The following is a 16170-nucleotide window of genomic DNA, read 5'->3' as shown; positions in this document are numbered from 1 at the left end:
GAAATGACCTATTTACATGTTTGTTAGAAATGACCTATTTACATGTTTGTACCATTTCATGTTTGTCATGTTGACTGATTTACATGTTTGTCAGTAATGACCTATTTACATTTTTGTCAAGTAATGACCTATTTACATGTTTGTCAGTGATGACCTATTTACATTTTTGTCAGTGATGACCTATTTACATTTTGTAAGAAATGACCTATTTACATTTTGTTAGAATAATGAACTATTTACATTTTTGTCAGTAATGACCTATTTATATGTTTGTCAGTGATGACCTGTTTACATGTTTGTCAGTGATGACCTATTTACATATTTATCAGTGATGACCTATTTACATGTTTGTCAGTGATGACCTATTTACATGTTTGTCAGTAATGACCTATTGACATCTGCATTGTCTGTGTAGTTCAATTTAATTACATATACAGAAAAAAAAACATATTTGTATCTTACTATAAATTTACACTTGCAGTAGTTGGTCTGGAAGCCTTCTCTTCGTATTTGCAAGAATAATTATCAAATTTTATGCCTAGAAACACTTAACTATATACAGAGAATTATATTTGTGTCTGATCACGTCTTTGCACTGTAGATTAGTGGGCAATTGGTCTGGATGGCTTTGTCTTCGTAATTGTGACCTCGTAACTTAGATGTGTTGGTGACATGCATCCCGTGAGTAGAGGTCTTTAAATAACCGAAGGAAGTTATACCTGTGTGTTGAATAGCACATTTTGTATGTGAGTAGGCTTGGTATTACCACGATAGAAAATGTCAACTCTTCAGTCAGCTGTTGGTGGACATACCACATTAATGAAAACATCAAATATTCATGTAAATGTCTTTTGTGATTAGGTTATTGACATCGACCTGCCATCTAGGTTCTGTTCTATTTATTTATTTTTATTTATTTTCTTTTTTATTATTACTTGGAATCCTTAAGGAAATGCAATGGTCTGCACAAATTGTTGTTGTGGGCGATGAATTACTCATTAATTACTAAAACAAGTTGATTCCACAGAATATTAGTGAAATATTTGTTCTATAAAACCCTTTGAGATGGTGTTAAGTTTCTATTATTAAAAAATGACTTCATGATGAAAAGGCTCCCGCCGAATTTAGTGCATAGCATCAGCAGCATACAAAGCTAATAGGTCACCGAAACATCTATAAATGGTTATTTTGTGTTATTATTTCATTACTTATTGCATGTTTCATTTCGACGACATGCCAGATTTAGGAGATGGAAGAAAGTCGGAGTACCCTGAAAAAAAAACCCACCGACTTATGATCAATACTAGGCATCTGCCCCTACTTGAGTTTCAAACTCAAATAGACATAGTACCATTAGTGGCCTTGATTTAAGTTTCACATATTAACATTCAAATTAAATTCTTTTCCAAGAATATACACTATTTAATAACATCGTCATTAGATCTAACGTAATATTAAATGAGGTCAACTCCTGAGACTTTGGTCTCCTTTGGTTGGTCCTTCCGTCTTTGATTTTTTTCAATCGATATCAAAGTTCCCATTTACCTTAAAGATGTTCCATCGTCGATAGAGCATAAACGGATACTTATCATTCGAACAATAATTGGTATTTAATTGTGTATATATGTCTAATTAACAGAAAAAAATCATAACATAATTTATTTTGCTTTTGGTTCATGCGCAATCAGCACTTCATTTCATATAGGACATAGTGCCACGGAATTTTTTTTCGGGACGCAATTTATTATTTTTGATAATTTATCTTGGAGTAAATTTAGAACCTCAGACTTTTCAATGGTGGTGATGGTGTAAAGTGAATAACTTTTGTAAGTAAAGAAAAATACTTACTGCTAGATAGAGAAAAGAGGCTATTTGTCAGCGATGGAGCTTTTTTCAATATCAATATAAGACACTGTCGTGTCTGTAGCCATTTTGGTTTAGTGTAGCTATTTTGTATAATTGAATGGAAAATGGGGAAGAAAAGGTGAAAAAAAAAACCACAACAAGATAAAATGTAAAAGGACCACGTATACCACGTGTTTATCACGTGGGCGTTTGCTAAACATTTTCAGGCGATTTGCATGCTCGAATGTCTTTGTGAGTGCATAAATCTACCGAGGCACCATTAAAAGATAATGATACAAAATGATTCACGGTTGAAAATAAATATACATTTGTATAAGTATCCAATAAAAACTACATATACGCGTTTTCTAAATCCTGTTATTTGATATGAAATTGTTTACGATTTAATAAACTTTTGACATTTCATCTTTATCTCATTTCCGCTTATACGTCAAGGAGAAAATAATCCCCAATGATGTGTTTACTTAGTATTTTGACAATTAAATTCTATATCTGGAAAACCTATGGTAATATTGAAATAAACCCACGGCTCCAATTCATACCATGAAATATACGTTTATGTCAAAGATGAAATAAGACATTTTCATATTGCGGTGTTTTGATGGGTTGATATTAGAGAGCGGTTTACAAATTACCATTCAAGATAGATCAACCTATACTTAATGCAAAATGTCTTCAACTGATGCCGTCGGCGCTGTTATTTCGGTATCGATAGCTGACAGTTTCTGCACACGATATTTGCTGTTTGAATTATATCAAATGAAAATAAATGATACATTTCTACGAGGTTCTGAAAATTATATGTGACATAACTGGGCAAAAGTTTGATGTCATTTTTAATTCAGTGATCTATTTGCAGAACCACATAATTTATGCACGGTAATTGTTTTTTTTTAAGCTTAGTGTATGTTTAAATGAAAACATATCTGAAAAAGTCACTTTATGGCTACTAAAGTCATCGTACAAAATGTGAAATGTAATTGTAGACCACAATGTAGCTTCTTGGTTTTACTGTGTGTCTTCATTCATTCAACTACACAGTAGATGTAATAACCTTATTTTTTTTTTATTTTCTTTTTTTTTTTTTTTTTTTTTGCAATACTCTCAATATTCATTTTCAGCTCTTATTTGACTTAGTAAGACTAAAACAAACTTATGAATTGTCCGTATTATAATTCTCAAAATGTAACTTTTGGTGATGAATAACAAGTTAAAAGTTCTCCTAGATTTGTGGGCATGCAATATACGGTATTGAAATTAATTTTAAAGAGTTAAGGCAGTAAAACAAATATAAATTTAGAACAGAAAACCCACGGACATTTCGAGAAAGATTTTAATTTATTTTAGAGAAGATGGCATTTCAATTTGGCAAAATTTACATCAAAACAGATAAATCTGCCTTTGAAAAACTTGTCAATAATGAGTAGGAGTAAAAAGAAGTCATTGTTATCCCAAACAAGACATTTAAAATCACATCTCCTGTCAAAACTAAAGTACATTTATGAAGATGAAAAATAAATTTAACAGCTTGGTATTTCTTGTTTATCGGAACATGTTGCGGTATAGATTCTGAATTCACACATTTTGATGTCTTGAAACATATCACTTCCGACCAGCTGCCCCGAAACGCATGTAAAGAGGGCTATTATAGTCATTGTTCTGTCCATATCGAGCCATGATCCGGCTCAGCAAGGCGTTCAAATCGTAACGTTTGTCCATCCCTACGAACAGAAAAGAATAATAATTGAATTAAATATAGTGTCTGAAATATAATATAAGGTTATATAGGTAAGAAATAGATATAATTCGTCCAATTAGTAAGTAAGAGGAGAATTGCTGGATCAATAAACCTTAAGATAAAATATGAACGTCTTTTACAGCGTCTCATTTTCTTCCTCGTAACGAATTATGGCAGTGATAAGTGTATACTGTAAACCAGCTTTTTTTCGCGGCTACTGAATTTTCGCGGATTTGAAACCAAACAGGGATATATATTTGAATTTTATTTTGCACGAATTGCCTTAGTTAGTAGTTCACGCAGATAAACTTAAAGATGTATCCCTGCTCGCGAAATTCACGAAAATAAATCACTCGCGAAAAGAGTTGGTTTACAGTACAATGTGTTTTTGTGCCTCTACTGTATAGTGGTTAAGTTTCGCGGATGGTTTATTTTCGGCATAATCGCGTTTTCACCGGAATCCGCGAATACTAAACACAAGCGATGTTATTCAGAACTTATTTGACGTACCTAACAATGATATAAAGGTGTTTTTTTTTTGTTTTTTTTTTTAAATATATAGGAATTTAACCCTTCGTTAATATATGCCGTACAGGAAACCGCGAAATCAATTAAGTAAAAAATATTTTCGCGAGAGCTTATTTGCGCGTAAGACTAGCCATTTTCGTGTCGATAGTTACTGTCCGCGATATAAATATATCGTTCGGCTTTGACAATATCATTTAATATATTCACTAAACATACGCGCTGTGGAAACGGACCTAGCTTATTGGGCGAAATTGCTCGCGTTAATTCCGCCGGGATACAGTAATATCGTCAGGCTGAGAAGAGAAGAAGTGATTTGTCTTTGATTCTACATTTTAAACCGATCCCCAATGTTCTTTTTCACTTTTCAACAAACAAAAAGGAAAATGGGAATGGTCAAGCCGATCGTAGAAGCTTATTTAAGTTCATTTATACGACCTTGATGTTTTCTTTGACGAAAGGCAAATAAATATTAGATTTGTGTGTATACTGATAGGTCGAAGTGTTATAAAGGATTTACTTAAACTGAAAACATGTTTTGTCAATCTCGAAATGTAAAAATAATACATTAAAAAATTCGAAACCTACGGATCATTACAGTCGAATTACATGACCCGAATGGACAAACAAACTGGCCTACTTCTTGCGCACCCATTCGAGACGTTAGGAAGCACTTAACGTACACCTCGAATGCGTGTAAATATGACAAGCAATGCTTAATCTAAAAATGAAAAACCGCTAAGTCATGTAATGGGCAGTGGGTTTGCATGGTAAATGGGAAAAATTTTCCACATTTGGCGATATATCTAACAGATGGCAAGACCTGGTATGATCATAAAAAATAAGCGTATTGCTATCATTCAATAAAAAAAAAACTTACTTACTTTAAACTATTACTAATACTGGAAAAATTGAGCTTTTTGTTTTTCTTGATAAAATAAATAAAAAAAATTAATTCCGTCCCGACAAAAAACCCTATAACATCATGCCCTTTATGGGAGAGGGCTTATATAGGCATAGCCTGCTGCCCAATCCCTATTAAATCTAATGATTTAATAAAAATATTTTGAAATTAAAACCCCTTTATGGAATGAATGTGCATCCACTAAACGCAAAACAAGATATTTTACAGTATTTTTGTGTTGATTAGACATACATTTACACTAATAAACACCAATTATAGTTCGAATGAGGAGCATCGATTATGCTTTGTCGGCGATGGAACATCTTTACGTGCAAAGCGATCCATTTTACAAATGTTTGGTTTGTTGAATAGATTGACGTCCTATTAACAGCAAAGAGCATTTAAGAACGGTCGCTTGTATCCGTTGGGTGTTTGCAATACGTGTGCGTTTTGGGGAGACTTCATTATGTTCCTATGTGGACGTAGATGTGGCACGGTGGTAAAAGGCGCAGGTATGTTTGGCTAGGCGATTGGGTGCCGTAGATCGTGAGTTCGAGGCCCGGATAGGGCACGAGTCAATAAACTGTCATTCTTTGTTAAATTGTGTTTCTTTGATAAGTCATAATTACTTAACACAATGTATCATATGCACTATGTGTTGTTGGTCCAAAGTGATCATGTCAGTACATCGAACCGACTATCACCTTGTCATAGCAACGTCTTTTTTGGGGGACATGGATGTGGCGCGTGTCACTGGTAAAATGCTTGACATTGTAATGACAACGTGCAAAACATGGGTTTCATTCCCGTTTTTGCTGCATTGTCGATAAGTCGTCTTCTACCAAAGGATGGTTACCAGAACGTATTTTGCTATCGTATAGGCGCTATTTATTATGATTAACAATGAAACATACAATAATAAGAATAATTCTCTGAAAGCGAAACGATATTGATATTCTCTGAGCTAAGACAAAATGTTGTCACTACAAATATTTTTATTTTCAGAACCTAATATTTTTAGTTGATATATCTAAAAGCCCGCTTCCTTTCCGAAAAAGGCTTTTGATTTTTAAAATGGAAATGTAAAACAGATTGATAATTGTGTAGAGTCGCAAAAGTTAATAATACTACACTAATCATCACCTCCTTAAAGATGCTCCACCGCTGACAAATGGTATTTTTTCACTGTAAAAAACAGGAGCAGACGATTTAGTATTTTTCTTCTGTTACAAAAGTTACTTACTTTACACCATTATCAACATTGAAAAGTTTGAGCATCTAATTTTCCTTCAAGTTAAAATATGAATAATAATAATTGCATCCCGAAAAAAATCCGTGACACTATATCCTATATGGAATGAAGTACTGATTGCACATGCACTAGAGGCGAAATAAATTATTTTATATTATTTTTTGTATTAATTAGGCATATATATATACGATTAAATACCAATTATTGTTCAAATGATTAACATCGTTTATGCTCTGTCGGCGGTGGAGCATCTTTAACAATTTCATTGCGTTCATTGTATTTTGATTAGGTCATATGATTTTCGTGATAATATCTTGTGTACAATACATCAGCGCAATAGTCGCAAAGAATGCCTATGATTCAAAACGCTTTCCAGAGTGTTATAACATTACAAAAAAAAAAAAAAAAAAAAAAAAAAAAAGGATTTCTCGTCTTACAAGATGCGTATGTGATAAACTCATAGTACTGCTCAGCACAAAGAAGAAGCGTGCTTGATATGTTAAAATTACTGCTCAGAACGAAGAAGATACGTACATAAAATGTTCCAAGTACTGTTCAGAACAAAGATGCGTACTGATGTGTTCAAAGTACTGTTTAGATCAAAGATGCGTACGTGATATGTTCAAAGTTCTGTTCAGAACAAAGAAGATGCGTACGTGATATGTTCAAAGTACTGTTCGGAACCAAAAAGATGCGTGACATGCTCAAAGTATTGTTCGGACCAAGGAAGTTCACACATTTTCGTAACAACAAAAAGACAAATAAAGGTAAAGTGTTAGTCATATACACAAACAAATAATAATTAGTGAATGTGGTAGTTGATAGGACACTAATACAACCCATTTCAAATCAAAACGACATGGGATGTTTTCTTTCGTGTTAAACTCAGTTATAAAAATGTTTACGTTAAAATGATTGTCAGCCACTCAACTGCTTACATCAAGTACAATTAAGTTCTCGTAATTTCAAATCGTGCCATCTTATCACGAAATCGTGCTAAATAAAAGATTATTTTCACTTATGCCCAAGTATCTGTTGTCCGTAAATATAGAGCATTTATCATATATCAAAAATCACGTCATTATCATAAGCAACTATATATGCATGATAAGTTTTTTCAAGGCTTTGATATTAAAGTTTAAAGATGCTCCATCGCCGACAGAGCATAAATGATACCCATCATTTGAATAATAATTGGTGTTTAATCGTGTATATATTTTTGATTAACTAAAAAAAATAATATGAAATAATTGATTTTGCTGTCGGTGCATGCGCAATCAGTACTACATTCCATATAGGACATAGTGCCACGGAATTTTTTCGGGATACAATTAATTATTTTTAATATTTTTATCTTGAAATAAAATAAGAAGCTCAGACTTTCAATGGTGGAAATGATGTAAAGTAAGTGACTTTTGTAACTGAAGAAAAATGCTAAATCGTCTGGTCCTGTTTTTGATAGAAAAAAAAATCATTTGTCAGCGTTGGAGACATTTAATTATTTTATTTGCGGAAGAGCAATTAATTATATTTATAAAACATATGTAATATAAACACCATACCTTTATCTGGAAGTGTGTACGCATCAGTCGATTCCACTATCAGCATCAGCAGAGCTGGAGTAGCCAACAATAACCAGGCGACTGCTGTAATTTTAAGCATGATGTCTCAAATAGGCCTAACGTGAAATCTACCTGTGATTTCAGAAGGTATCAGAAAGTAGATTAGAGAACTCGTCACTGGCAGACCACATCTAATGCCAAGTCGTATGCTAATGTGATATTACTGAGCGACTCCTGTTATATATGTAGGTAGTATTTTACTCCATTCAAACCAAATAGCACTACGGCGACTTCCGGAACTCGGCCTCCCGGCGCGAAAGCTTCCTCGAATAGAATTTCTTCACCAACAAGAAGAAAGATGTATTGCCGCTCATGAATATTTATAAGTTTCCTGAAACGAGCGCTCTTTGCTAAAGATGTGTAGACTTATGTGAAAACAGTCTTAGAATGTACTCTTAGGAAATAGACGCAGGAAATTGTAACTTCCAAAAATTGCCCTGTAAAAAAACGTTAGCGTATAATCCGCTTCATTTCTTAGAAACCGGAGGCCTATTAACAAATACCGAAGGGGCTTTGACTAGACCTATGTATTCAAGTAGTATAAAAGGTCAAGACGAATGCCTGGAATCAATTTACACTTAGATCAAAAGTTGTGTGTATCCGTATTTAAGTGTGACTGGCATTTTTTCTTTATCTCTCGACAACTCTTGAAAAAGTGAGAAAAATAAATTTGAATGCAAGTATAAAAAGGGCAGAGATAAAATAATTATATGCGTAGGTCTTTTAAGATTCCAATAAATGTCAACTATTGACAATGTGTAAATAAAAAGTAAAAGGGGAAAGCTTTTCAGAATCCTTTAAATGTCATCTTTTGAAAATGTGCGAAAAAATAACTCAGAATTCAAGATTAAATGAGGAAAGATAAAAACAAATATATGTCTTTTCAGAATACACTAGATGTCAACTATTGCAAATGTTTGAAAAATAAATGGACATAGATTCCAAACTCTTTTCAGAATCAAATAAAAGTTATTTGGTTAATGCTGTGCTCGTTTTTTCTCTTGAAAAGTTAATTATACGGACGATCCTACGGCGATACGATTGGATATCGATGTTATGAGCCGATCGTGACAATATTCTGTTAGTATTGCTACTTAACCTTAAGTACAATGACATTAAATTGTTCCATTGATGAAAAACTAATGGACGCTCCTGGTTTACAACTCCCATGTGGTTTTTTTATTGTGGTTACTCTGATTCAGCTTTTTTTCGTGCTGCCTTTTAGCTATCGTTTATTCATTTATTTGTTTGTTTGTTTTGTTTGCTTGTTTTAGTTTAACCGCCCATCGACAACCATGGACATTTAGGGCAAACATAAAAAAATGAACAGCAATAACGGTACAATTTAAAAAAAAAAACACTTGACTTTATTTTTTTAAGTAGGCAATTGCGTTCTATAATATTCTCGGCGTTACTTTGGACGTTGAAAAAGTTATTTTTACATATGCCTCGACATAGCTAATGGGAGGGGAGTTGAGTTCAAATTAGCGTAATCGCAATGACGTATGAATACAAACGCAGTGCAGGTACGGGCTACTTCTAGTTCACGCTTCGATAAGATTTTGCGTCAAAAATTGACGGATTTCAAAATAACAATAAAGAGTTTCTATTAAATCCAATTTGATATATTTATTTGACATCAAAACAAAAAATGTGTTTGTAACGGTAATAATCGCTGGTCGGAGCTACAACCGGGGGGGGGGGGGGGGGGGGGGGGGGGGGGTGACAGCGCGTTCCTGCCGACTTCCGGATTGTAGGTATAATTACTTTCTCGTTTGAGTTTGTTTGCATAATTGCGGTGATTATGCTAGCCTTGGTGGCTTGGTTATTTTTTCACATATGGATTTTTGTTTATAACGAGGTGGTCTCGTTTTTGGTTAGCTGTACCTGGAGTGGCAGCGTTCATGGCTGGCGGCCATGTTGGAGTTTTTGAGGGAGAATACTTGGTTTTTATATTGGAAACTAATTTCTATGATAAAATTTTGAGAAAGTTTATGGGATGTTTTTCTTGTGGTATAATGATATATATTATATATGGTTTCCGGGCTGTGACAATCCTTAAAAGACGACACAGCCTCGTGGGGAAAGAGTTGCTTCCACTTATAAAAAAGCTTCGAGATTTCCATGGTGACATATCTGGTTTCACTTATGCTAGATTGAGATCCTCGTTGGCAACGAAGAATTTACCGGCTGCTGAACTTATCAAACATTTTCGTGAATTAACTGGAGAAAATGAGAAGGAGATCTTGGAGATGGCGGATCGTGAAGTCAATGGTGACAATTTAATGATCCTGCTTCATTTATCAATATTGCATGCAAACGATGTTGGCGGCCCGGATGGACAGGAATTGCAGCAGGTAATTTTTGTTTTATGATATCCTGTGACTTTGTTTTTGGATACGTACATATATTTGTTTTGCGGCGGCTATCAACATGCTTAGGCGTAAGCCTGCTACGTATTGCGTCAATACTCCCTAGAGGGTATCGACAATTGCTCATTACCCCGTAGAGGGATGGTTGTATTGCTCATTCTGTCATATACAGGTACGCATAGGTCGGACAACTGTATGTGTCCATTACAATAACGGTATTAACATAGTTTATCGTTTTGAACGAGGTCAAGTTCCACAATAGGAGATTGTGCGACCAGTGCCTTGGCTTAGTCTATGAATGTGCAATATGGCAATATAACATGGAAAACAAAAAACAAAAACGTATTTTCATTGGTTACATGCTCCATCGCCGACAGTGCATAAATGATATTCATCATTTGAACAATAATTAGTGTTTAATCGTGTATATATATGCCTAAAAATTACATAAAATAATTTATTTCGCCTTTGTTGCATGCGCAATCAGTACTGATATAGTGCCACAGAATTTTTTTCCTGTAGTTATTAGTTTTTTCTTTGTTCATTTGTATATTTACCATCTCCATACACATATAACAATGATGACAGTAATTAATATTTATCTATATATTTATTTCATTTTATTGATAGCATAGGCACATTTGCGGATTGTTCTTCATTAGTTTTGGGTAAATATTAAATGCAATCTGTAATTTCTTTTATTACCAGCCGGTTCGAATACCCCCTAGATGTACTGACAAGCCATGTGCTAGTGGTGGAGGTGATCGAGAGGAGACCCATGAGGAGAATCTAGAGCCACCATCGAAAAAAAAGAAGAATGTGTCTTCGGAGGAGGTAAATGTTCTAAGGGATCGTGTCAAATTCCTCTGCACACAGAATGACCCAAGTGAGATGCTAAATCTGCTGGCCCGAGACGAGCTGGCACATGCTGCAAAGAAGGTTTCATCAGAAGACTTATATGCGAAATCTTAAGGCAGGCCCAAAGAAATCAGGGGAAAGTACAAATCCCCTCTCTGGCTTTAACTGTTCTTGGGGGCGGGGCTTCAGATTTAATATCCAGAGCCTTGTCAAAATGTAAAAAAGTTGAAAAGTTACTAAAAGAAAAACCAGTTGTGACAACAACACAAGTTCCAATTAGTACCCAATCCCCATTGGCTAATTGTACCCTAATACTTTTCCTACACTATATCCAAATGGTATGATGATGGCTCCTCAATGCCAGCCTATGACACATCAACCCTACTATAGTCAGGGTGGGTACCATTTTGGCCAAAAACCCCAGAGTTCCTCAGGTTGGGGTTACAGATCACGTCAATATAGGGGAAGGGTGTCAGCGTCAGCTTCTGGTATAAGACAAGTGGGACCATGCTTATTTTGTGACGCTATGGGCCATCATATCAAATATTGTGAAAAGCTAAAAGCTATTTAAAAATGAATGGAGTTGTTAGGTCTTAAATGGCTATTAACTACATTATAGTGATATCTATAAATATATTATATAATGTGAATTTCATGGATTTGGCATTGTGCTGAATTAGTTGAGTTTTTTAATTTATAGTTTAAGTTTATTGTTACTTCGTTATTTAGACATATTAGGTGTTTTAGTTAATGATCTTGTGGACCTTGGTTCACATGGGCTGCGGGGTGTGGCTGTCTTTCTCCAGTGAAGGCCATCTGGATGCTTTTGATAAGGCGTAATATTGAATGTTAAACCCATTTCACTAGAGTTCTGAAGATTAAAACTGATGTGAGAATGTTTTTTCACCATTTTCAGGCTCATCCTGTTTTTGTCCCGGAAGAGGAAACAAAATCATTAAGAAGGCATCCAGTTTGGTTGACTCTGGAGTCAGACAGGCCTCATCTCACAGCGCATGATCATCCTACGGCGGAACATGTGTTAGGGGGAAACATTGGGTGTAATGTAAATAAATTGTCTTTACGGGCTCCGGAATGCTTTGTGTCTGGTCAGTTACATAATTGCTTACACCAGTGGTAAGAAATAGTTGACAATCATAGTTTGGAGGCTAAGAATGTATTGGCTTAGTTGAAAAATGGTGTTGATATTCAAGAATTCTTCCAACCTTTTAAGGGTATGTTTAAGGGAAAGGCTTATGACACTACTAGCCCACCTGAGGTTTTTATGAAAAATACACCCTCTTGTATCGGTTTCGAGCCATTTATTGCTCAGGAGATTACTGAGCGCCTTAAAAATGGATCTGTGCGCTTATGGGGAAAGTTAGGAGAATGTGAACTTCCAATACTGATTATGCCATTGACCGTAGAGCCATCGAAGCCCCGGCTTTGTCATGATGAGCGCTACCTCAATTTATGGATAAAAGATTTGTCATTTAAATTGGACACATTGAGGGATGTCCCTCGCCTGGTCCAGAAAGGAGCAATGATGGTATGTTGCGATGAGAAATCAGGTTATGACCATGTTAGGTTAACAAGAGAATCACAGACCTACTTTGGTTTTGTATTCCAGGGCTGGGTGTCTCGTATACTACCCTTCCATTTGGGTGGAAGGCATCACCATATATCTATCAGACTATAGGTATGCAGGTAACCTCTTATGTGAGGGGACTAGGAATTCAAAATCTTCAGTATATTGATGATTGTTTTGTGGTCTGTAATATCGTTCATAACTCTTTAAAGATATAGAGGACTGATACACAGTCTGTGAGTAGTAGTGCAGGAAAAGTGGACGATGATGATCCTCTAGATAGTTACGCACAGTGTAGCATTGGAGATTCTCACTAGACTTGACTATACTTTGTCTCTCCATAAATGTCAGCTTGATCCTAAAACATGTGTAAGGTTTTTAGGTTTCTTTGCGGATTCTGAGAGGTTGGCCTTTATCTTTCCCCAAGAGAAGAAACAATCTCTCTGCATGCTCAGGGAGTCAATTTACTCTAGCAAGAGGGTTGATCTTAGGACACTTCAAAGATTTGCGGGGAAATGTGTGTCTATGAATCTGGCTGTTCCATCAGCAAGATTATATACACGAGAGGTAAATCGCTGCATCTCCACTGCAAGTAAGAATAGTAGGTCTGTGGAGGTGACAAACAGCCTCAAAGAAAATTGCTCCACTGGCGTTTTCTTGATACTTGGGAAGGCTGTGTTACCTGGCGTCCTGAACATCATGCCCAGATATTACTGGCCACAGATGCCTCACTATACAGATATGGTGTGGCTCTCCTATCAGGGGACTCTGTACTGCAAGGTACTACATTTGGAGATTTCTGGTTAGAGAATGATTCACGCCCTATTCATTTGAAAGAGGCTGATGCTCTCTTAAAGGCGGTTGTATCACTTGGGGAGCGAATGTACAACCATAGAGTAGACATCTTGACTGATGATAAGGCAGTGCTACATTCCTGGCAGAACTAGGGAGATAGAGATCAAGCATTATATCTGATCAGGAAGTCAATATTTGAGTTCATTTTCCTGTATAATATTGACCTCCAGCTGCAGTACATTCCTTCTCGTGACAATCCAGTAGATGCCCCTTCTCGTGTGGTTGATTTGTCTGAAACTATGCTAGGCAGTAAGGCTTGGCAGGTTGTAGAGGAACGATTTTGGCCCCATTCAATGGATTTAATGTCTTCTGACTCTAATGTTGTAAAGGATCAGTTTGGGAAATCACTCCCCCATTTTACACAGGGACCAACCCCAGACAGCGCGGGAATCAGTGTATTTTCACAGACCCTTTGTCTACTGGAGAATGTATATGTCTTTCCTCAATTTGCTCTCATTTGTCCTGTTCTTAAGTACCTATAGGAACAGAACTTATTCAGATGTACTATTGTTGTCCCAGAGTTTCACCCTATACCAGTATGGAAACCTTTCCTGTCTAGATTCTCGAGAGAATCCACTGTATTGGGATTGCCTGGGGAGACAGGTATTATGAGGAACCCTTCAAAGCAAGATTTTACCCCGGATGACTCAGGGTTGAAGTGGCCATTGATTGTTCAACCCTTTCTTTTGTTGTAGGTAATTGACCTTGATCTGAAAGTCATTGACCAGCGTCAGTTGAAAGGGACCTTTAGGGAGACACCCTCTTACAAGAAGAGGATCAGTTTGGAAAACAGTTTGAAGATGTTTCTGATATCTTTGCCTGGGAGTCCTGGAATTCATGATATGGGACCGACTGATGTTTGTCGTTTCTTGGTATGGTATGATTCTAAGGGTAAAACTCAGATACATTGTCAGCTTTGTCCAAATGTTGGCAAGCATGGTATATTTTGTTGTGGATGCCCCAAGGGTATTGCTGCTACCACACTATCAGTTTTGGTGTGTACTTTGAAAAATAATGTTGAATTGGCAGGGAGAGGTAAATATTTGGATGAATACAGCAACACAGGCAACCCAGTATTATCTAGTTGTGTGAGAGAGTATATGAAAAGTGTGAGGGTAGAACAGGCCAAAGTAAGGATACTTCCCAAACAATCAAAACCTTTATTCATTAGGGAAATTAGGTTAATTGCAACATACATTTATACGAAACTTCGGAATAGAGATACTTTTCATTCACTTCGGGAAAAATTTACTCTGGTATGAGACCAGGCTCTCATAAAACTACAGTTTTTTGCTGGTGATAGAGCATCAGATATGTCAAATTTGCTGGTACAGGACCTCAAGAGATTACCAGATGGAACAGGGTACGCAATTTGCCATACCTTTGGGAAATCTCTGCGAGGTGGTGATGGGAAAAATAATGGTTTTGTTGTCAAACGCTGTTCTGAGGGAAGGGTGTGTCCAGTTGAGGGAGTTGAATTGTACATTAATAAGTGTAAAGAATGGGGTGTTGACTTGACAGTAGGATATTTGTTTCGTCCGGTGTCCGAGAATGGTGCTGTTCTGACAGAGGCTTTGTCATACTTTGCTTTTTATGAGAGATTGAAGTTATACCTCCAACTCTGTGTGCTGGATGTGCTGTTAACATTAAGGGTGGTTGATAAAACACAATTGAAAGGACATATGAGATGGGCTAGTGATAATATGGTTGATTATTATAGTAGAGCAACTCGTCTTCACGACTCTGATGTGGTAGCATCAGCTCTTGCCTCTTCAGTTACTAGTGATCAGGCGGAAAATGCTCAGTTAGTAGATCTATCTTACACTAGACGTCTTTTTATATATTACATTTTATGATATGATTGAGTGACTGTAGGCCTTGTGGATTAACTTGGTTGGAATTTTTTCCCCTGATATAAATTGAATTTGGTGCGTTATTTTGTGGATGTTTTTTCTTCACTTGACTATGATGTAATTAATGGATTACCGTATTTTGATACTTAAAACTCTGTAATCAGCTAAATCTTGAGGGAACATTCTGATTGTTTTATCTAACATGATCCATGGTACTTGCTAATCAGGAATTTATTTCCCTGATGAGACACTGAAGAGTGATGAGCATAATGTATCATTAGTGACTGTTAACGATACATTGCCAAAGATTTGTGTCTTGGTTATGATTGTACAGACTTTACTAATGGAATAGGCCTATTATGGCCAAATGTTTTATAATGTACATTTCTTATCTATTGTGACTTTCATATTAAAGGAAATTAAATGTATTTAAACATTGTTTTTCTTTTATTGAGTATTGGGAGAATTGAACCCCATTAATGGCTAGTTCATTAAGTGGGCGTATAAGACAATGGCATATGCATGTAATTTTATGACAATTCATGAAGGCAACAAGAACAAAATGTGAGCTGTGACCCGATTGTGATTTGAGGTAGTCGGTTACTTTGCAGTCTATTGAGAGTGAACGGTCACATCATGGAACATGGATATTTCATCTTGTTATATTGCTTAGAGAGTAGGTAATATATTTTGCGACGCTTGCTCCAAGAACCTAGAATCGAAATACCCAGTACTTAGTT

General features: G+C 35.9%; 1 protein-coding gene across 3 annotated transcripts in view; it reads right to left on the bottom strand.

Annotated features, from left to right (window-relative positions):
* LOC138333751 (uncharacterized) overlaps window positions 1–16170 on the bottom strand; it is a 90189-nt gene that overhangs the window by 71861 nt on the left and 2158 nt on the right. Inside the window, exon 2 of one of the 3 annotated variants that reach the window (XM_069282316.1) lies at window positions 7848–7931. In XM_069282316.1, coding sequence (XP_069138417.1) covers window positions 7848–7931 — 84 coding nt within the window. Of the gene's footprint in view, window positions 1–7847; window positions 8176–16170 lie in introns of those variants that run through there. The other 2 variants (XM_069282315.1, XM_069282317.1) reach the window with 2 other exon arrangements.

The sequence above is a fragment of the Argopecten irradians genome, chromosome 10 (genome assembly GCF_041381155.1).
Source record: "Argopecten irradians isolate NY chromosome 10, Ai_NY, whole genome shotgun sequence".
Classification (NCBI taxonomy): Eukaryota; Metazoa; Mollusca; class Bivalvia; order Pectinida; family Pectinidae; genus Argopecten; species Argopecten irradians.
This window is presented reverse-complemented; position numbering and strand designations above follow the sequence as displayed.